Source organism: Pygocentrus nattereri, chromosome 20, assembly GCF_015220715.1.
Source record: "Pygocentrus nattereri isolate fPygNat1 chromosome 20, fPygNat1.pri, whole genome shotgun sequence".
Lineage (NCBI taxonomy): Eukaryota > Metazoa > Chordata > Actinopteri > Characiformes > Serrasalmidae > Pygocentrus > Pygocentrus nattereri.
Window position 1 is genome coordinate 20,045,507 of NC_051230.1, and position 23,666 is coordinate 20,069,172.

Below are 23,666 nucleotides of genomic sequence, written 5' to 3' on the forward strand. Positions count from 1 at the left end.
CAGGGGAATGCTTCCAGAAGCGTTACCAAAGATTAGGACCACACCCCCCAAGTTTACATTGTGAGGACAAATATATGGTGAAATACACTATGTTGCCAAAGTATTCACTCACCCACCCAAATAATTGAATTCAGGTGTTCCAATCACTTCTATGGCCACAAGAGTATAAAACCAAGCACCTAGGCATTTAGACTGCTTCTACAAACATTTGTGAAGGAATGAGTGCTCTCAGGAGCTCAGTGAATTCCAGCGTGGTACTCTGATAGGATGCCACTTGTGCAACAAGTCCAGTCGTGAAATTTCCTCACTACTAAATATTCCACAGTCAACTGTCAGTGGTATTATAACAAAGTGGAAGCGATTGGGAACGACAGCAACTCAGGCACGAAGTGGTCGGCCACGTAAAATGACAGAGCGGATGCTGAGGTCGCCAACTTTCTGCAGAGTCAATCACTACAGACCTCCAAACTTCATGTGGTCTTCAGATTAGCTCAAGAAGAGTGTAGAGAGCTTCATGGAATGAGTTTCCATGGCCGAGCAGCTGCATCCAAGCTTTACATCACTAAGCGCAATGCAAAGCATTGAATGCAGTGGTGTAAAGCGTCACCACTGGACTCTAGAATGTTCTCTGGAGTGACGAATCACGCTTCTCCGTCTGGCAATCTGATGGATAAGTCCGGGTTTGGCGGTTGCCAGGAGAACGGTACTTATATTGCTACATTGTGCCAAGTGTAAAGTTTGGTGGAGGGGGGATTATGTTGTGAGCTTGTTTTCAGGAGATGGGCTTGGCCCCTTAGTTCCAATGAAAGGAACTCAATGCTTCAGCAGACCAAGAGATTATGGACAATTTCATGCTCCCAACTTTTTGGGAACAGTTCGGAGACAGGCCCTTCATGTTCCAGCATGACTGCGCACCAGTGCACAAAGCAAGGTCCATAAACACATGGATGAGCGAGTTTGGTGTGGAAGAACTTGACTGGCCTGCACAGAGTCCTGACCTCAACCCGACAGAACACCTTTGGGATGAATTAGAGCGGAGACTGCAAGCCAGGCCTTCTCGTCCAACATCAGTGTCTGACCTCACAAATAGGCTTCTGGAAGAATGGTCAAAAATTCCCATAAACACACTCCTACACCTTGTGGAAAGCCTTCCCAGAAGAGTTGAAGCTGTTATAGCTGCAAAGGTTGGGAGATCATATTAAGCCCTAAGGATTAAAAATGGGATGTCACTCAAGTTAAATATGTGTGTGAAGGCAGACCAGTGAATACTTTTGGCATTATAGTGTATATCCCATATATAGTGTATGTCATTGAACATTATTCATAGCGTACACTCAGAACGTTTACTGTTTGCTTGCAAGATCAAGCCGCCAGCTTTCCATCAGTGGGCCAGCAGTGACCCTCTATCCCCTCACCCCCGCTTCTTCTTCTTTCGGCTGCTCCCTTTAGGGGTCGTCACAGCGGATCATCTGCCTCCATCTTGCCCTATCCATTGCCTCCTCTACTTTCACACCTACCATCTCCATGTCCATCTTCACTACATCCCCTCACCCCCGCTATCTGGGCTTATTTTTCTGCTTATTAGCTGGTCAACTGTACCACCTAGTGGCTGGTAGTTAAATGAATCAGCTGCGAACCTCAAAGTCCTAATAATGTGGGTTTTTCTTTGTTTGTGGTTTTTAGCCTCTGTTAATATTCAATTATGCCCCAAAGAGTTCTTGAATTTCTGATTACTGTTAAACAATAAAAGGAGTCCAATTAGCTCACTCGTGCTGTGCTAATTTCTTCTCCTTCAGAGTGAACTGCGCTAAAGAGCCTAAAATGCTAAGTGAGCCTGCAGGTTCTGTTACCTCAAGAGGGAGAGTTGATAGAAACCTCATGAGACACCAGCTCTAAACAGCCAACACTGATGTTTATCGCTAACAGCCTCCAGCTCAAGGCGGTCTTTTCTTCTCTGGCCTCATAAGGGCACGGAGACTGCAAACGCAGCCTTGTCTACAAGACATGAGCACTGGCAGCATCAAGTTTCAAGTTATTTGTCATTTGTTCTTCTTAAACTGCTGGACTATTTGCTCATGCAGTTGTTCACAAAGTGGTGAACCTCGCCTCATCCTTGCTTGTAAATGACTGAGCCTTTCAGGGATGCTCCCTTTATACCCAATCATGACACTCACCTGTTTCAATTAACCTGTTCACCTGTGGAAAGTTCCAAACAGGTGTTTTTTAAGCATTCCTCAACTTTCCCAGTCTTTTGTTGCCCCTGTCCCAACTTCTTTGGAATGTGTTGCAGGCATTAAATTCAAAATGAGTGAATTTTTGCAAAAAACAATAAAATTTATCCGTTTGAACATTAAATATCTTGTCTTTGTAGTGTATTCAATTGAATATAGCTTGAAAAGGATTTGCAAATCATATTGTTTTTTATTTGTTTTACACAACATCCCAACTTCATTAGAATTGGGGTTGTACACAAAATCTAGAAAATGTATGCAAAATATAGTGAAATATACACAAAATATAGATAATATACACAAGACATAGAGACAATATACATTTTAAAGTGACTTGAGTGACTGCGTTGTTGTTCTTTAAAATGGCTTAGTGTTAAGGTGTTATTGTCCATAGCAGAGATGATATGATAATAATACCGACAGAGTGACTGAGTAAATGGTAGTTGGGGACAGACCCACAGCTTCACAGCTTGTTCAGAAGCCTGACAGCCTGTGGGAAAAAAACTGTTCATTAACCAGGTTGTTCTAGTCTGGATGCTGTGGAATCTCCTGCCTGATGGCAGGATGGTGAACAGGCTGTGTGCTGGGTGGCTTCTGCCTGACCAGATCTTTTTGATCTGGCTGAGGCAGTGGGACTGGTACATGTCCTGTAAGGCTGGTAGTTTGTTGCCTATGATGGCTTCTGCCGTCCTCACCACTTCTCTAAGGGCTTTGCGGTCACAGGCGGTGCAGCTGCTGTACCAGACAGTGATGCAGCCTGTGAGGATGCTCTCTATGGTGCACCTGTGGAAGTTGGTGAGGATCTGCGGAGGCAGACCAAACTTCCTAAGCATATGCAGGAAGAAGAGACACTGACGGGCAGATCTCACAATGGTGTTGGTGTGGAGGGACCAGGTGAGGTCATCAGTGTGGTGTACGCCAAGAAACTTCACACTGCTGACTCTCTCCACTTCAGCTCCATTGATGAATAGGGGAGCGTGACCACTCCTCTGCTGTTTCCTGTAGTCCACAATCATCACCTTTGTTTTGCTGATGTTGAGACAGAAATTGTTGTCATGACACCACTCCTACAGAGCACTGACCTCATCTCGGTAGGCTGTTTCATCTCCATCAGTGACGAAGCCTAGGATGGTGGTGTCATCAGCAAACTTGAAGATGATGTAACTTGAAGTTAGACGTGTGTTTGGCTACACAGTCATGTGTATACAGGGAGTAGAGGAGGGGGCTGAGCACACATCCCTGGGCAGCCCCTGTGCTCAGAGTCAGTGTGGACCCACCTGGGGTCTCTCATCAGGAAGTCCAATATCTAGTTGCACAAATGAGTGTTCAAACCCAAGTCTGTGAGCTTAAGAATGAGTTTGTCAGGGATGAATGCTGAGCTGTAATCTATGAACAGCATTCGTTCATATGTGTTCTTTCTGTCCAGTTGTGTGAGAGCAGCATGTATCGTTAGTGAAATGGCATCGTCTGTGGATTGGTTGGAGTGGTATGCAAACTTGTGGGGGTCCATGGTGGCTGGAAGTGTTGAGTAGATGTGAGCTTTGACTAGCTGCTCAAAGCTCTTCATAACTGTAGATGTCAGTGCAACAGGGCAGTAGTCATTCAAGCAGGTGACAGACAATTTCTTGGGGACTGGAACAATTGTGGTTTCCTTAAGGCACTTGGGAATCACTGACAGTCTTAAGGAGAGGTTAAAGATGTCAGTGAAATCCTCAGCCAGCTGGTTGGTCCCACATGCCGTCGGGACCGGGTGCCTTGCATGGGTTAACTGCCCTGAAGGATCTTACCACCTCAGACAGGGGAATGGCTGGAGTGCAGCTCTCCTCATCTACTGGGAGTTTCTCAGCAGGTGAGGTGTTAGTTGCCTCAAAACGAGCATAATGAGCATTGAGTTCATCTGCAAGTGAGGAGGAAGAGACTCCATCACAGATCACACCTACTTTGTAGTCAGTGATGGTGCGCAGGCCACTCCACATACATCTGAGATCAGAGCCAAGATAGTTAGATTCCACTCTGTCCCTGTAGCTCCTTTTGGCCAGCTTGATGGTCTTTTGAAGGTCATATCTGGCCTTCTTGTAGCTAGTCGGGTCGCGCTGAAACCTGACCCGCGTGTTCAGCTCGTCGACTTTGTGCCAGCAACTGAACATTTGCGAGCAGAACACTCAGAAGCGGAGGGTTGAAGCTCCTTCTCCTTGTCCTGCACAGTATCCCGGCGCGTCTGCCCCTCTTGCGCCTCCTCCTGCTCCTGCAGAAGTAGAATCTTTGACATGTTTATATGAATTTCAACATTTCTTACTATTCAGGTAGTCACCACTTTGCTTTAATGAAAGTGCACTCAGGCTGGCAGAAAGTGTAACATATTTGTTGAAATATTTCTGCTTCATTTTAATTATCATGAAATGTCTTGGTTTTAAACTTTTCAAAAGTCCAAACCTGTTTGTTGTTTATTTCCAGGATTAAATGAATACTCAAATTTTTAATGTGACCTCAGACTTTTGGACCCCTCCATATGTAGTATAATTTGAAGTGATGATTTTTACATGATTAACAAATCAGTGACACTAAAAGGACTGGATGGGTACAAATTCATCTAGAGGCTGTTCCAGGAGCCCTGCCTTGATTAGTCTAAGAGCTGTATATGATCTGAAATCCCAAACCTAACCTGCCTTGGAGAAGGTTAGATGTGTAGTGTAAGTTGCCCTGGTGATGCTTGACCAGGCAAAAGTGATGCACGATCATGAGATTGAAAATCCAGTGCTAGTTTGAACTAAGCAAGCAGTCCTGTTTTGTAAAACAGGCCTCTGGTGTTCTTAGGCTCCTATAAAATCATTGTTTAACTGAAGTCAGTGTTAATGTCCCACAAAGATATGAATACAAACTTAGCTCTTCATGTATCTCCAGATATTTGTTCCAGATCGGAGTGAAGCACACATCAGTCTCGCTGCCAGTGCTGACGACCATACAAGATCAGATTAAGAGCACAGTTGCGGCCTGCTGCTCGGCCCCCGATGACTCCACAACATGTCTGAAGGAAAAGGTAGGCATATCAGCGCCGGTGATGAATGGCTTTATTTACGCCTGCCTTAAACAGATTCACTCTTGAATCTCATTATGGCTTGTGTGCAATTCTCAGTAGTTAGAGCTGTTTGGTGATCGATTGTGTTGGACATTCATTTGCCCTCAGGTGCAACACTTGGTTAAAAACTTTAAACAGAGCTTGGCTTTGCCTAAACGAAGCTTCACTTCCACGCACTCACTTCCACAGGCCTGCCGTTTCAGTTTTAAGAGTTTTCAGTTAACAATCCTGACAACCTCATTCAAAATAGAGGATTGTCTTTTTGGTTCAGACTGTTTTAAGTTAGTATTAAGATGTTCACATCCTTCACAGTTTATTTCAGGATCATACCAAAGTTCTACTTCAGTGTTTGTGAATGGTAAAGGGGCTGTCAGCTTATTTCCTCAGTCTTTATGCTTTCACACACAGGCTCCTACATGAGTTTACTGTTCACAGTCAAATAAAGGTCATTGTTGGGATTCTTGCACGTGTTTCCTCAGTTGAGGATATGAGTTGGGCAAGATTATGTTAGAAGACATTGACACAAAGTTTCCCAGAGTGACTCTTCATATTGCAGCACTTCTGCTCCTGAAATCTTTAATCAGAATGCAACGACTTGTGCCCACGTCTAAAACATCTTCTGTGCAACAGCAGGAGGGAAAGAGGACACTAATCCAATTAGGTCATATCACGTGACCTCCATCAGCACTTTTGTAAGGTTCAAATGAATCTTTCACAGTTTAATCTGTAACATATTAACCCATTAATGTCCATACATGAAATTATAAATTTAATTTTCAGTCAAACCGTATATGTTTGTTTCAGTCATTTGCAAAAGTTTGTTCACCCCTGGTCAAATGACATGTTGATTGTTTACATCTCATACAGAAAACACACGTCTGCACATTTTAATACAAAATTACTGTTTATGTGAAAAAATAAAGCATAAATGTGGCCTGTGCAAATGTTATGGCATATTTCATGATTTTTCATATGTTTCCAATATGTTAAATTAAGCAATTAAATAGAAATTTTGCATTAAAATGTGTAACTTGTTGTCACCTAGGGTGTGCAAACTTTTGCTTACAACTGGGTCACTTGAATGTTCTCAGTAAATTCAGTTTTCGGGTCATATGAGGCTGCTGATAAGTACAGTAAAAAAAATCCACGTTTGTCAATAAATCCATGAAAATTACACAAAAATGAAAACATTCAAATGGACTGTTTGGCATTCATCCAAAGTGTAAAAATGTAATGGCTTTCATCAATGTGACGTTTCTTTCTTATCACACTAAATTTAGTTGTTGGCCCCGAATGACTTACATTCCCAAATAGAAGACAGTTAGTTTACACGGGTTGATCTGAGCAATCATTATGACTCCCATCCCCATGTACCTGGAGCAAAAATGAACTATTCGAATGGATGTTTGATTCTTTGCAACAAACTTTGCAAAAAGAGTCAGTTCAGAAAACAGAGAGTCATTGTTCATTCAGATTGTCAAGGCTAATTTTGCGGCCTCCAGTCTCTTTTTTCCTACTGCATTTTCTTTTTGAGGTTTCTGCTGCTGGCCTGTCAGATTTGCCAGAGAATGACTTTATTCTCTTGACTGTTTCATCTCACAGGAGAGTAAGTTGGAGAAGACAGCGGCGCTGCTGGCCAAGACGGACGCCTTGTGCTCGCAATACTTTAAGCTCGAGTTGCCTGCCTTCAAAACACTGTGAGACCTTTCATGAATATTCATCAAGAAAACTCAAATTACCATTTAGTTTACTTTGAATAGCAAGCCTTGAACAAATGAACGTGGACTCCTCTTCAGTCCTCTTAACTAGCCTGTGCCCTGACTCACTTGTTCAACACGTCTTTCATAGGAGAAAAATAGACTAACAAAAATAAGCACATTTGAGCTGTGTATAATTAAGTATTTTGGCTGTATTTCCCATCCACAGTCCTGGAGGCATCCTGCTTATCACAGTTTAGAGTTTTCTGTAATAAGATTCAAACTGTAATAGGATTCTCTGGAAAGAGTAATCTCAGTACATCTTTACTGAGACCCATACAAATCTGTCCTGACTGGAATCTATAAGGGAAACTGAGTAGTCTTTTCAGTAAACATCAGTTTTTAGTAAATTTAATTTAAAAGGCCTGTAACACTTCCTGTGCAGCGTAATCAGTTCACCACAGTGGGCACCCATGCTACACGGATGTGTGACCAGCACATCCTTCCATAGTTACTGAAGGAGCTTCCCCCAAAAAGGTAATACTGTGACAAGTGATGAAATATAGCAGAACCCAGTCAACAGTATCCAAATGAAATCATACGATTTAGCTGTCCTCGACTGTTTACAGAAAAAAACTATGTAGGGATTTTTCAGTTCATTTCAGCAGGGAAGCTGGAACCAGCTCTGCGTGAAGGGCTCATGTGCTTCAGTGCCTTTTTGTGTTCCAGGGTCCAGCAGGAAGTCCAGGGGGAGGGGGCCGAGAGTCGAGGCCAGGCGTGGGTGGAGCTGTCTACTACCTGCTGTCCCCAGCACTCGCCTCCACAGCTGTGCCAAAAGCTGGTGAGCAAGCCGCCTCTGGCTTTGTAGTAGCCTCAAAGTGCCATTGAGATCACAGGACTTGTGAGAGAATGGATTCAGAGGATGGATAGTCAATGATTGAAGAAGGGTTAAGTAATGATTTGAGAAGGATTAGCCAATGACTTGAAACAGCTTCACTTTATGGCCATTACCAGGAATTTGATAAGGAACTACTCTGTAAACATTAATTGGTAAACAAAATTGAATTTTACAAATGCAGATTGGATAAAACAGCAGTGTTGCACCACTGGGTGTCACAGTGTTTCATCTAGGATCTACAAAATAGCAGATGAGGATGTGTGGTGCTTAAACAGTTCTTCTCAGAGCACATCTGAAATGAGCTTCCCCAGTGCTACGTAAATTCAGCCGCAATTAAGTAAATGTCAACACTGCACGAAATCAGCACAGCATCTGATAGTTAGAGGGCTGTATCTCCGTGTCCATTCATTTACATTTTCCTTGCCTTTCACAGACAGAGGCGGTCATTAAGCATGAGGAGGACGCTACAGCTTGAACACTCAGAGATCCTGAATGTAATCAAAGACGTAACGTGACTAGGAAGCACTTAATTATGTTCCTCTTTGAATAGAAAATGTGCCCCTTTTAAGCTCAACTCTGCCTTGTTCTCTAAATAAACTTGAGCTGCCACATGCATCATTGATTTTCCAGCGTTTTTCTTGTGTCCTCAAAGCCTGTGACGTACGATTTTAATGTTTGTCTAAAAATAAAACCTTTAATAATGAATGAAAAAACACATCACTGAGATTTTTGAGATAAAACGATGTGATACTTTGCTTCTGCAACAAGAATTTTTGAAATCTGTTTGCTTATCAGTCTAATGTGTACTATTAGGTTTTTAGCTACCAGAGTTGGTGCACTAATTCAATTCAGAGTTACTTGTATGTGCATAGCAACACTTTTAATCAGCATTGGCACAAAGCATCATTACATTACTGTGGATTTGTGATAGACACTTAATGTGCAAGCTGAGGGAGACAGTGGCAGGAAACTGTGACAACTGAGAATGAAACATTAAGAGGAACCAAGACTCAGAAGAGGGAAACCAGAGGGAGCAATTATGACCTGAAATGTTAGGTTAAATTAAACAGAAGCACTTGGATTGTGTAGAGGGGTGAACTAGCTGTAAGAAAAAGCTCTGTTTATTATTTAATTAACCACATCAACAGACTGCTGTAATCTATAATCTTTGAAAATTCACATTTGCAGCTCAAGCTCACTTTTTCATCATGAAACAATAACCTCTTTTACCTGGCATGACTCCCTTTCAAAGAGTACTGCTAAACCTCTCTTTCACAGTGTACCTTCCATTTTTCATTGATGGTTTCATGTAGTTCAATGGTTATTCATCTTGAAAGCTCAGTCTTGCATTAAAAGGAATAATTGTATGAGGTGTTCCAGATGGTGCATCTGTGGAGTTTCAGAGCACAACCATATTAGCGTCCTGAGCTGGAAATGAATAAGAAAGTTCAGCAGCTTCTTATGCTGAGATAATTTCACCCTTTCATACATTCTGACTGGTAATGAGAAATGATGTTCAGATCTGTTGGAAAGGAATTCACAAGATGAAAATCCTGTAACAAACGACAACCTCAGTTTTCTGTTGGAAAACAGCCTGTTGGATGATTCTGAATGGTGAAATTGTCTTGTACCTGGTTAAGCAGTAGTAACAGTTGAATTGGAAACATTAAGGTTAATTAAACCAGGAGATACTTTTTTAATCCCACAAACGGGGATTAAACAGGGCTTGCAGAGTATTTACACGTCATTAGTACAGCATAGTGACTCAGTGTTCTAAATGTCTTATTGTTACGTTCCCCTCAGATGTAGCTGGGGGAGGAGAGGAGGAGTAACTAAATAATACGGCATGGCATGTAAAGCAGGAATGGAGGGAAGGGCACCAGCACACAACAGCGATGTTTACATCGAAACTTTTACTTCGCTTCCATTGGTAGCTGCACATAACAGGAGCACAGGAGCAGATATACATCGAGAAAAAAAACAATAACAACACATTCAATATGAAAACTAATAACTAATGAAGTCCTACCAGCCACAAAGGTGGACGGTGCCAAAGAAGTGAACAAAACAAAACAAATCTAACCCAAAACAGCTACTACTGTCCCCAAAACACAGCGGGTGGCACTCGAGAGAGAGAAAGAGAGACGGAACACAAGAGACAGATGGTACTGACTACATTTTAGAAGGACGCTACAGCAGACTTGGGTTAACTGTCTCTGACATGCTGACCGCTCTCCTCCATAACCGGCCACAGGTGATCCTTTTATCCACCAGACCCACAGCACGAATCAGACCCTCTGATTGGTGGAGAGGAGAGAGCAGCACAGCCAAGCACACTGTTGCCAATTTAGCGACTTTTCAGAGCCTCTAGCGACTTTGTTTTTTTAAAAGTGACAAATCTAGCGACTTTTTGTGGTGTTATAGACTTTTGGAGACTCTGAGATGAAGCCTCATGCTCTTCAGTTACTGTCCCCGTCCCACAGCACTCACAGTGCAGTCTCACAGTCAGAGCGGGATGTCCATAGAAATCGGATGTCCTTGGAGACCCTTAACTCAATCCTGTATATCCGAGATGGTCTCAGGTTGTCTGGTGAGGCTTGCTATGAGCACAAGCTGCCTGATGATGTTTTGCAGCTTTTTGGCACATCAGCTGCTTATTCATGTAAGTCGGCTCCCTCAGCTGAACCTGCCATAGAAGACCAAACTGAAGATGACCTACTCTTTCAGGGAGCCAGAGCAGTTTGTGAATAATAGGTTTGAAACTTAAGAAAACTTAAAGTAAATATATAAAAATAAATAAACTAAAAATACATTTTAAAAAAACGAAGTAACTCTGCCAAAGTGTCTCTTTTAAGGTCACTTTGCCGCCCCAAGCCCGGATAAAGGAGGAGGGTTGAGCGTAGAACAGCAGTTCTGCTAACTGCTAACATTTAACAACACAGCAAAAACTGGTTTATGTAATTTACGTAAAAATGATTTATACACAGCATTAAAGTCCTGAGCGTGTTTTGAGAAGTGAGTTCATTTGTAGTTCTAACATATCTCGGCTGTTTTTTCTCTCCCACGTCGTTTTTTCCTTTACAGCTTCAAAAACATACATTATGCAAATTAGGCGATGGCGTCATTCAGCGACTTCTAGCGGCTTTCCGGACTTTCCTTACTGAAGAGTTGGCAACACTGGCCAAGCATCGGGGGTCCACAATTATCCGACACGCACCAGCTGCGCCTAATCTGGTTAAAGAGAAAACCAAACAAACGCGCAACGCTGGCACAGTAACACTTATCATGTTTTTAATGTTAATTTAGTACAGATTCAGCTTAAAATGACTACATACCCCGTGCTAACGTCATATCAGCTTTATTTATTTATCTATTTAATGCTGGTTCTATTTTCTAACAAGGACATTCATCAGCATCTTCTTTGAATTTTCCCATTCCACCTTAAATGGTTCAAGAGTTAGATTCTAATGTCAGAGGCGTTAATAATAACTGCAGCACCATTTAAGGTGGAACGGGAAAAGCTAGTGAATAAGATGCTGACATCAGCTTCATAGTTGTTTTGATGCTGGAAGTTTATTTAGGGTATCAAAATATCCTACCTAGAGGTTTTTTGTATGGAGCTAGCTATAAATATGTGCTATGGTAGGACATTTTGACAAGGTAATAGAATTCATCAGAACACTGGCAAGCAACAACGGAGAGCTAAAACCAGAATCATTGTTGGTTGGTTTTTCAGAGGAAGGAACAGCTCCATGACCATTAGGAACTCAGGAGTGATGCTCATAGTTGCTGGTCTATGAAAAATAGCCAGCCAGATTATTACTATTGTGGGACTTGTTACATAATGCACATAATACATAATGTTATATATATACATAATGTTGCCCTTGTTACATAATGCAATTCGCTTTTGCAGCCGAGTGTGAAGCGGGCGGGATGAGGATCAGTACCTCCAAATCCGAGACCATGTTTCTCACGCGGGAAAGGGTGGAGAGTCCTCTCTGGGCCGGGGATGAGCTCTTGCCTCAAGTGGAGGAGTTTAAGTATCTCGGGGTCTTGTTCATGAGTGATGGTACAAGGGAGCGGGAGATTGACAGGCGGATTGGTGCTGGGCCAGTGATGCGGGCTCTTTACCGGTCTGTTGTGGTAAAGAAAGAGCTGAGCCATAAGGCAAGGCTCTCGATTTACCGGTCGTTCTACGTTCCCACCCTCACCTATGGTCATGAGCTTTGGGTAATGACCGAAAGAACGAGATCGCGAATACAAGCGGCCGAAATGAGTTTCCTCCGCAGGGTGTCTGGACTCTCCCTTAGAGATAGGGTGAGAAGTTCGGTCATCCGGGAGGGACTCGGAGTGGAGCCACTGCCTCTTCACGTTGAGAGGAGCCAGTTGAGGTGGTTCGGGCATCTTGTTAGGATGCCTCCTGGACGCCTCCCTTGGGAGGTGTCACAGGCAAGTCCACCCGGGAGGAGACCCCGGGGAAGACCCAGGACACGCTGGTGTGACTATATTGCCCAGCTGGCCTGGGAGCGCCTCGGAATCCCTCCCAGGGAGCTAGTGGAAGTGGCTGGGGAAAGGGAGGTCTGGGCCTCATTGCTCAGGATGCTGCCCCCGCTACCCGAACCCCAGAGAAGCGGAAGATGATGGATGGATGGATGGATGGATGGATGGATGGATGGATGGAGTTTATGCAGCAGGAGCATCATCAGGAGGGTCAGTTCATGAGGGTGAGGTTTGCACAGCATTGTACAGCATGTATAGCTGACATTAGCTGGCTAATTCACTAATATTAGCCGATTACTGTCTTTTTTGTTTCACAGTTCAAGCTCTACCACAGTTCAACCAGGCTCGTCATTATTCTCAGATAGTTTCCAGTGCTACTGTCTGTCTCCTTGGCTGTATTCTTAGCTAATGGGACTGCATCACAACCCATGTTACAAAATGTTCTTCCCCACATTTTGCGCACTTACATATTTACAATTCCCCAAAAGTGTAGCTTTAAAGTGGTTCAAAGCTTTCACAATTTCAAGGTCTTAATCAGTCATCACAGCTAGTGACACACAACAAAAAGAAAAGCCAGGAAAAAAATTTAACAAAGAATAAAACAAGGTAAGATTTCATTTTTATTATATCAACTGAAACCTACATGGTTTCCTTCATTATTGGCAATAAAAGGGTAATTTCACTGATTATTATATATAATTCAGTTGTTCAGATGTAAATAAAGTAATTAAGAGACTCTTATTTCTTTACCATAGTGCTGATCGGAACAAGAGACTGCAATTTTGCAAACCCAAATATAGCCATTTCATTCACTGTTCAGAATGACCTGTGAACCTACATGTGTCCTGAAGTTCATAGGTCTTCCTTGGTACTATCTTGCCTTACAACACCCTGCATGTACCTTTCGACCATGAGGGATTTAAAAAAAAAGATTTAGGCCAAAAGGTCATCTCAAAAATGTCATAAAACAATGTCTAAGACCTTGGGAAGGATATTTATAACCATGTAAGTGAGCTTTTTAGAGGCATTACATTCTCTAGATGTCTGGTTCTCATCAGCACCACTGTGAACATCTCTTGTTTCTCTAGAAAGGGGATTTCACATCAAACTACTCTGAATAACTTGGTTTACATCAATGATTTAATGATGCAAATCTTTTAAAAACCTGTTGAACTTCCCCTTTAAACTAAGACCAATATGGTTGGAATATATTAAGCTTAATTTAAAAGCTGGTTTGATTTGAATTAGAATTTTTGGTGGGCCACTTTATCTTTCATTAGGTTATTGGACCTCTAACTTGTGACAGATTCAAATTTATTCACAGCTCTTAAATTCGATTTGGCTAATCCGTATTTTATTAATTTAAACTGACTGTGCTGGTGGTGGAATTTATGCAGCAGCTGGACGTCCAGGAGAAATCTGGAACCAAACTTTGTTCTTCAAACTTACAAAGATCAACTATTTCAGAAATACATGTTTGTATTCATGAGCATAGTTTCTAATTATATAAAAGAATTTTAAACATGCACTTCTGAGATAAATGCTTTTAAGCAATGTGCTCAGGTGCGTAAGACTTTTGCACAGTACTGTACATTTTTGCAATACTGACATTTGAACACTAGATGGCGTAGATGTGTTGTCTATAATCAATGAGGTTTTTCTTTGGGCATGGGAGGATCCTGATTTCTAAAGCTGGCTTTGTTTACATGTGTATGTAAATGTAGCTTTAATTTGCAATTCTTAGACAAATAAAGCAGTGAATTAAGAACTGGCATAACAGTGATCACCATTCAGGCTTCTCGCTCTTTAGACTTGCATCCTACCACCACTAAATCCACCCCAAAACCAACTTAGCTCTGTACTGTGCTGTACATACAGCAATCACCTATTTAATCTCATCACAGTATCATAAACTGCCATATCATCGCTGTCCAAAGAAAAACAAGTACCTCCAAAATAGTAACTTTACAGGAGAGGGCAAAAACACTCTTACCTTTCAGTGTAATTCAATGGAAAGAGATTTTATTCTAAGCAGTTCTGGAGCATTTCTATTTGTCCAATCATCATAAAATTTCCACACAATGTAAAGGACAGCTACTGAGCTCAAATGATGCAAAAAAAAAAATCGCCAAAAATGGAGATGCATGTTTTGGAGATTCATTGGACAATGACGATTTACATGTAGTTGCTGAAGAAAAACAAATATCTCCGAAATGGTAACTTCATTTAATTTCAATGTGAATTAATATGAAGAGATGTTGGAGCATTTCAACTGGTTTATTCATCATGAAATTGTCACGCAATGTAAAGGACAACCGCTGAGCTCAAGCTATGCAGAAAACTGAAAAAATCACAAATAATGAAGATACTTTTTTTGGGCAGCAGTGATAAGCACATGTAGTCATAACCAGGTTGTTTAAGATGCATAGGGCTATCTGCCACATCTCATATGTGTGCCACTTAAAATATAATATTACAGTAGAACACAGTAATCATTTTATTGCATTACTACAACAGTAATTATATTGCATTGTTATTATTACTGTATTATATTAACTATAGTGATCACTTTTTCCAAACCAACACTCATTTGAAACTATGGAAACCCTTTAAAGATCAAAAAAAGACAAAACACAGACAGAATTTAATAAATTCTTTTATTTTTTAATATTATTTCTTTTGAAAAATATAAATTCTAAAATAATCACTTCTGCTGTGTGTTCTAAAAAGTCACAAAATTGTGGTTTTAAAATGTTAACAGCTTTAAAACACCTTACAATTATTAGAAGCTTCATTTGTTTAAATGATCTACAATTTTCCCCCAACATGCTCCGCAACATTCTTTAGTATTCCTCATTCCTCTACGCAGCGTCCAAAAAATATAAGTTAAAAATCCATTATACACAGTGTTAAAAGAAGTCAATTTTGAAAAATTCGGTATAGTGTCATTTGTACAGAACTGGTGATTTTTTTTTTTTTCAGAAAAGAAAAAAATTACTAGTACAAAAAAAAACCTACATGGGATGTAGACAAAGAGGAAAAAGGCTGTTGGGTCATTCACACAGGCCATGAGTAGGACATGCAAACCTCATTCTGGACACTGCAATCATTTCTCCATGTCTGCAACCAGTGTGGGCTGCAGTGCTCGCATCACATTTGTTGGTGTTTCATGAAACTGCCCATAGAAATATACATGCCATCCTATGACTGTTCAAGTCATTAAAGCTTAGAAGCAACTTACGAAGCAATATGACATTTGATGACAACTAGTTATCGCTCAAATAATGCACACAATGGAAAAAAAACTGGTTTGAATTACTTAGAATTACAGCAGTGATCTACTTAACTCGTTTCATGGAGGCCTATTATTGCAGTTCTTAGTTAAGTCACTTAGGTAGGTCATTTGTGCAGGATAAACAGATCTAATAGCAAAATGCAGGACAATATTAAGGGCAGTGACAACCAAATGTGGTTGCAGAAATCTACAGCATGTTCAAATCTTTTAAGTAAATCAATGCAACCATAGTGCAAAATAATATTTTAAAAAATGGATCTTTAGTTATTAAAACAATCAGAACTTGCAAAATGATTTTCAATTGAGAGGGGATAAAAAATAATATAATACTGTATTAAATGTAAGATTGTAAAGCTAAGCAGGATCAATACCATTAAATATCACTAAAAGGTTAAGAACAGCCATGTATAACAATATATTATATATTATCGCAAATATTGTTCTCCATTTTAATAACACATTTTAATCTTCAATGCTTTGTTCAGGAAGTACACTAAATTGACAGACAGGATATTAACATTAAAAGTCCATGCTGAGCAATAAAAATAACCAACACCTTTTTTCCTTTTCTATTTTTTTACAGAATGCCTATCACCTAAAATAAGAGGTAGAGCTACAAAACAAAACAAAAAAATATCAAAATATGATTTTCCTGCTACAGGAAAATGCAATTACAGTAATTCCTTATATAAAAAAGGAGGAAGGAAATATCAGGTAAGAAAGAGAACAGAAGAGGGCGGCAGGATTTTCTCCCCACACGTGGTAAAAAAAAAAAACTACAGCATTTTGTGTTGATCAGAGAAACAGCGAGCAGACAAATTGCATAGTAGTAAGGAATGATGACGGTCAGCCAGCGTTCTTAAGAAGTAAGTGATGGACGAGCGATGAGTACGATTTTTCTCATGAAATGAAGAAAATAATTAAAATGGCATCCATAAAGACTTTAGATGAGAGACATTAAGCGCCTTGACGTGGGTCACAGAAAGCATCCATGAAAGTCTTTTCAAGTTCCCTTAAAATATTCCTTGACTGCATGGCTTTCCACTTGAACTTGATGTGAGAATTCCATGAGGTTTCATTGACAAACTGCACACAACGATCGGTCATCCTGCAGGATGCTGATTGGCTGAATGGGTGGACGAGGGAGGGGCTATATCGATGTCTCGGACCCTCGAGTCCTCCAGAAGTAGCCATCATTGTCGTCATCTGGGTCCATGTCTATTCTAATCTGAGGCACATTTAACGGTAGTCTCTCCGGACTAAGAGGGAAAAAAACAGCAGTAAATAAATTTAATATGCTAATTTCATTACTTGTTTTAATCAGGCTTAAAATGCACTTAAAAATACACTTCATTAGAAACACCTACCCTGTACTTATATTATTATTATACATTATCATATATTATTATATCTTTTATTGATTACATGTATTATTACACATATTATTGCTAACTATCCTCTTACCATAACGGTGTATGTTTAAGACTTTAGCCTGTCCATTGCTCAAAAATAACCAGCCAGGAGTGGCTCTGTGGTCGGCAACTGACCACTGATGAAGGACCAGAGCAGGGGTCTTCACATGGCCCTTCACGTTTACAGTTTATTCCTAAATCCAGCCCATTATTTTGTATTTCCGCAGCTAAAAATTTCCATTTGAAAGGCAGATTTGCTTCACCCACCTGGAATAACTACTTTGATGATAATATTGTTAATAGCAAAACCCAAGCGCTGCATGCAGGTTGAACCATTTAAATAAAAACCTGAAGCACCATGAACGCTGCACACTGAGCCACATGGTTGTAATTCAGTTATAACTTTGCTAATACCCTAATGAACCTACAGCTAAATCTACTGTTGTAGAATAACTCAAGGCATAACAGTAGATAAAACATGTTAGAACTAAGAAATAAATGAAATTATCAGACAAATCCACTGTGGATGCAGATTTATCCACTCATATCTGCCAACATGAAGACTGCATAGCAAAGTGGAGAACTTCACTCCCTTTCATTCATGAACACCAGCCATCACAAAAAGTTATCCTCTGCAATTATACAGCTTAAATGTAAATTTACTTGATTCACCTGAACACTAAAAATGTTCATTAAAAACTCTCACTGGCATTGTGGACCGAAAAGTTAAGTTACCAACCTATTATGCCAATTACCTATATCTATGGGCATATTATAATCAAAGGTCAATCATTTTTGACACTTTATTAATAGCATTAGAATATAGAACCTTTAGCCCATCATAATATATTCTAGTCACTTCACCAGTTGTTTAGTTTTTGGTTGTACAATTATGAACATATTGCCCAACATATTGGTCAGCCTCTCAGTTTAAACAAAACCAGGTAACTACTGTGCTCCACAGCTCATGCAAGGAGCACATTTTAATCTCAGAGCACTAAAACAGAATTCAGCTGATGTGTGCACTCACAAACGTGGATATTCCAAGAATTTTACAGTGGCTTTGAATGTGGATCAGCCAATCAGATCTCAGGACTGGAACTTTCAAGTTTATGAATAATATTTCAAAGGGCTGGGCCAAAAATGGGTGAACGATCTCAATCTGTTTTTCAACAGATTTGATCACCCCTGCCCCCCCTCCCTCATTTCCCCGCCTATTCACAACTCTCACCTTATAGCCACCCACCTCTGATCTCTCTGCTGTCAGCTCAACCCCCCCTACCTGTACACTCCAGTACCCAGCCCCCCTGCTCCAATCTGTGCCTTAAAACAGCACAGGTGAGAAAGGAGTTCAGAAAGATCAAAGTGAGGAAAGCTGCACGTCCGGATGGCATCGGTGCCAGGCTCCTTAAGTGCTGCGCAGATCAAGATAGTTGTACACATGCTCAACATGAGCCTGAAGCTCGGGAAGGTAACACAACTATGGAAAACATCTTGTGTGGTACCGGTGCCACAGACACAGCAACCAAAGGACCTCAGCAGCTACAGGCCAGTGGCACTGACGTCACATCTGATGAAGACGCTAGAGAGGCTGGTCCTTGTATATCTCCACCCTCTGGTTAGCTCATCTATGGACCCACTCCAGTTTGCCTATCAACCTGGCATTGGAGTGGATGACCTGGTCATCTACCTCCTACACAGAGCTCTTTCTCACCTGGAGAAGCCTGGGAGCACTGTGAGAATCATGTTGTTTGATTTCTCCAGTGCTTTTAACACCATATTTCCTATGTTCCTGAGGGAAAAGCTGGAGAACACAGGGGTGGATCACCACCTATAAAACTGGATTCTGGACCATCTCACCAACCAACCACAGTATGTGAGGGCAGTGTGTCTGACATAGTGTTGAGCAGCACAGGGCACCCTAAGGGTAGAGTCCTGGCACCATTCCCCTTCACCCTGTACACAGCAGACCTCACGTACAGCTCACCAAACTGCCATTTACAGAAGATCTCTGGTGACTCAGCAATCATCGGACTCATTACAGATGAGGACGACAGGGAGTACAGAGAACTGACCCAGGACTTTGTGGACTGGTGTCTGAGGAATCATCTCCTGATCAACGCGGGGAAAACCAACAAGATGGTGGTGGACTTCCACAGATGCAGTCACCTCCCTCCTCCAGTGAACATCCAGGGAAGGGACATTGGGAGGGTGGGTTCTTAGAAGTACTGGACTGGTCAGAAAACACAAGTGCACTTTATAAGAAAGGCCAGAGCAGACTCTACCTGCTCAGAAGACTGAGGTTGTTTGGAGTGCAGGGGGCTCATTCATTCTTTGACACTGTTGTGGCATCAGCCATCTACTTTGGAGTGGTCTGCTGGGGCAGCAGCATCTCAACTGTGGACAGGAAGAGACTTGACAGACTCATTAAGAGGGCCAGCTCTGTCCTGGGTAGCCCCATAAACCCAGTGTGGATGGAGGGAGACAGTAGGATGTTAGCCAGACTAGCATCCATGCTGGAGAACAGCTTCCACCCCATGCATGAGACTCTGGCAGCACTGGGCAGCTCCTTCAGTGACAGGCTGCTTCACCCCAAGTGAACCCCCTTCACCCCCCACTAGACCTCACACACCTACAGAACATACTGTGATTTTATCACCCTGTCCTGTGTGCAATATAATCAACACTCCATGTGCAATATATTTTAAATATCTCTATAGTGTAAATACTCTTCAGCTTTCTATATTTGTTTATATTGTTAAGTCCTCACCATTTCATGTGTAATATAAAACAGTACCTCATGTGCAAAACTCCAGGTGAATTTCAGGCAAAATATCCTTACAATGTAAATACCATAGCTTTTTTATTTATTTATAATTCTTTATTTTTATTTTTTGTGAAGGATAGAGTTTATATTTTTTATCTTATCTTTTATGTTTAGTTCTAATATACAGTGTCTATATAGTAACAAGTAACTAAAAAAACCTTAAAGTTAATTACTTGCTTGTTAATTCTCTTCTTGTTACTTCTATTTTCTTGAGTACGATGCAGTCTCCTTTGCTGCTGAGAATTTCCCCATTGTGGGTCTAATAAAGGATTATCTTATCTTTACACAATGGTGACATTGGCCAACCCTCGGCTAAACCTCTGACTACAACTGAACTGTACATCAGCAAGAAGCTACAAGGAAGATATTTCTAATAATGTGGCCGTTGAGTGTAAACATGTACAGTATCTATAATGAAAATCTTCTAAGATAACCATCTAAATGTCTTGAGCGTTGATACCGACAAAGCATAATAAAATAAATAAATAAATAAATAAAAACAATCAATTTAAAGCTCATCTTTATCACAACCAGCCTCGGCTCACTGGATCACTGCCACTGCAGTCTGCATGCTACCGACTGTATTGATATTTTGTGCAGACCACAGTACATTGCTGGAGAGAGGTCACAGATATCTGACCATGTGGATAACATGCCAGGAAAACAGAAAAAAAGCAGTAAACTACTCAGAAATGTTTGTCCAGACTGTATTTGTGTTTGTGTGACCCTCGCTGACACTAATCTGGGCTCTTTCAAGGCACTGCTTAACCCATCCAGAATCCTCTGCCCAACATCCAAAATTCCCTCCCTCCCTCCCTCCCCACCTATATCAGGTCATCCGGAAGCCCTCTTGTCATGACTCACTACTGCTAAAGCCACATGATGAGTGCACACACCCTCCCACACACCCTCCCACACATTTAAATATACCACACTCAAATTAATCTCCCCACTTCTCACTGACCACTAACATCTTTTGACTCACCTTGACATCGGACTGTCCTGGTAGTAGCGCAGATTCTCAACATGACGTATATCGTTCAAGAAATGAAGGGGTCTTTTCTCCTAAAAAGGAAAATTGGAAAGGGAGGCATTAGTATATGTCTGCACCACACAACATGCATCCTTGGTGTAACAGAGGTTTATATCACAATGCTAGAAGACAAATTTTCATGATACACATTGTGTATCTCGATATTTCATTTGTCTAAGGTCTGATCATTTGAAACAGACACACTGAAGGATCATCAAAAACACACACATTTCACACACCGCACTGCATTGTACTGGACTAAATTAAATTAATTATGCCCTATTTCTAATGAAAACTGCAGCTGTTTCAGTATTCTTTAAGTACTGATGATATGAAATGTGTATCATGATGGAATTTATCACAATAATAACATATCATACTGCAACTTGGTTGCAAATACACAAAGCTAGGAAGCTTAAATTTTTTTTATTGTGTCCAGAATGATGCACTGAACTGTAAATTCCAGTTGAAACTGACTGAGAAGATTGTTTATTATTAAGATGGCATTTAGAATATTTAGTTGAAATGATCCATTTCACAAAATAACTGAAGACTTCTTCTTGTTCCCAAAGTACTTCAAATATTGAATGGCATCCAGAAATACCTTAAAAAAAACGGAAAAAAAAAAAAAAAACAGAAAAAAACTTTTGAACGGTATTCTTCATGCACAGACTATTTTTGTAATGAGCAGCTAAAATCCAGCAAATGCACTCTCTGATATGTCAATGGTTAGGTCCATGCAAGCAAAGAAAAACTTTCATGCATGTCAACTTAAATTCGTCTGGCCGAGGTTGTGAACAACAACAACGCTATTTTACCACAAAGAGATCTTTCTATGTATTTGCAGTCCAGCAATGCATCAGCAAAGCAAATGATGTAAAATTAAGCAATGTTGTTTTGGAATACAAGACGAATTCAATATGAATACATGCTCAAAGGAGGGAATCTCAAAGAAAAATCAAATGAAATAAAACACAAAGAGAGAAAAGAAGGTTAGATCGAAGAAAAAGATAAGTTATTAAGATGTTTTAGCTCATGCTGAGAGCAAATCGAATCTACAATCAGAGAGAAGATGTTAGTAATATTAGGCACTGCAAGAAGACACAGAAGAACAGAAAGGCATGCCGGAAGGTTAAAAAGGCCGCAGGCTGGCTTCTGGGACCCTGCGGGGGGCCTGAGAGCGGCTCTACTTCTACTCACTGTCAGAGGCCTTATCTCCTAAAAAGGGTTCCTGCTCCATCATGTCCAGAGGGATTTTAATGCTGGGGACGTTCTCGTTGGACTGGTAGTCAGACTGCAGAAAGGGAGAAAGGTTCTCTCAATACTTAAGGTATTGGGGAGACCTTATGCAAGCGTAATGCAGCTTCATACCTGCAGGCTGCTATGGATCCACACAACATCAGAGTTTGAATCATGCAAGTAGCATTTAGCTGAATAACCAAATGCGGTTGATGATTTTAGCTTTTAAAATGTTACTAATCTGCTTTGAAAAGACAACTGGAAACTGCAAACAGCTGTAATATTTCTCATTATAAGATTACTGGAACATTATAATTATTTTAACATACTTCTAGAAATTTTACTCATTGTGAGTAATCCTGTCAAATGACACTGCACCAACAAATCATTCTACTTTCATCACACAAAATTATCTGTTGAATAATTAAATTTGAATAATCTTACAGTAATCCCATAATTAAATATTATAATATTTATGGTCATATCAGTACTTCTGCTGATACCACTTTTTGTATAATTTGCAAATATGATATACAGTACAAATATGAATGATGGCCTTTAGGCTGTGATCTTTTTCAAAAATATCATATTTGCTTGGTTATTACATGTCATGAAAGACTATAAAGAAACCTTCAAAATGAATATCACAAGTACACTAAAAAAGTGACTCGGCATGGCCACCATGACAAGGAAACCTGTCCCCAGAGATCCTGAGTCATGGGTGAATAGGAGAGGGAAATGATGCAGTAGTAGGTTTTTAATAGGAAGCCTAATGGAAAGTGACAGTTGTGCTGGCTAATGCAGTATCCCCTAGTGCCTGGTGTTTCTCTCAGGAGCTGTGATGAGAGCCACTGAATTAGGAGAGACAGAGAAGTCCACTGACATGACCTAGAGAACGTTTCTGCACTACACTGTATCCTGCTGAAATGATATAATTCTTACATCCAACTAAATGTAATGAAGAACAAAAGAACATTCAGCAGTGCATGGCCAATATAACTGCTCCATTTAACACGTGAGTATAAAAATAACAACTGTAATGCAAGTTAATGGCTCAAAATGACTGAGAATTATGTGTTCAAAAACACTAATTATTGTAGTAATAATAACTGCAAGTGTTTTTAGCTGTTCAACTTTGATTATAATAAGTGTGTTTGGGGTTCTTACATCATCTACATCACTATCTAAGCTCCCTCTTTTCTTCTTCTTCTTTTTCTTCTCATCTTCTTTCTTCTTCTTGTCTTTCTCTGGGATGACATCATCCAGGAAACTGAGGTCATGCTGAGAAAAGACATAGTCCATGGCCTTCCGCACAGCAACCAAAGCCAGGATCTACACAATCATGGAAAAAAACATGTATCATTACAACATTAAATCCACACTTAGAGGAGAGGGTTGTAAGTTATTATGTGCCACAATGTGAAAGACTGTCTATGTTTACGCTTCTGTTCATCG

At 40.6% G+C, this 23,666-nt stretch overlaps 2 protein-coding genes across 8 annotated transcripts in view; one reads left to right on the top strand and one right to left on the bottom strand.

The window, feature by feature from the left end:
* Positions 1-8,520, top strand: part of gc (GC vitamin D binding protein) — a 65,637-nt gene extending 57,117 nt beyond the window's left edge. Inside the window, exons 9-12 of the mRNA XM_017695508.2 lie at positions 5,133-5,268; positions 6,910-7,004; positions 7,734-7,845; positions 8,336-8,520. Coding sequence (XP_017550997.1) covers positions 5,133-5,268; positions 6,910-7,004; positions 7,734-7,845; positions 8,336-8,377 — 385 coding nt within the window. The 3' untranslated portion in view covers positions 8,378-8,520. The remainder of the gene's footprint in view (positions 1-5,132; positions 5,269-6,909; positions 7,005-7,733; positions 7,846-8,335) is intronic.
* A 6,724-nt stretch (positions 8,521-15,244) lies between these two features.
* The window catches only part of slc4a4a (solute carrier family 4 member 4a), a 60,116-nt gene continuing 51,694 nt past the window's right edge, over positions 15,245-23,666 (bottom strand). For 6 of the 7 annotated variants that reach the window (XM_017695507.2, XM_037531313.1, XM_017695505.2 and 3 more), the window contains 4 exons: positions 23,379-23,543; positions 22,173-22,266; positions 20,925-21,004; positions 15,245-16,959 (listed from right to left, as the gene is read on the bottom strand). In XM_017695507.2, coding sequence (XP_017550996.1) covers positions 20,961-21,004; positions 22,173-22,266; positions 23,379-23,543 — 303 coding nt within the window. In that variant the 3' untranslated portion in view covers positions 15,245-16,959; positions 20,925-20,960. Of the gene's footprint in view, positions 16,960-19,187; positions 19,346-20,924; positions 21,005-22,172; positions 22,267-23,378; positions 23,544-23,666 lie in introns of all 7 variants that reach the window. The other variant, XR_005129167.1, reaches the window with a different exon arrangement.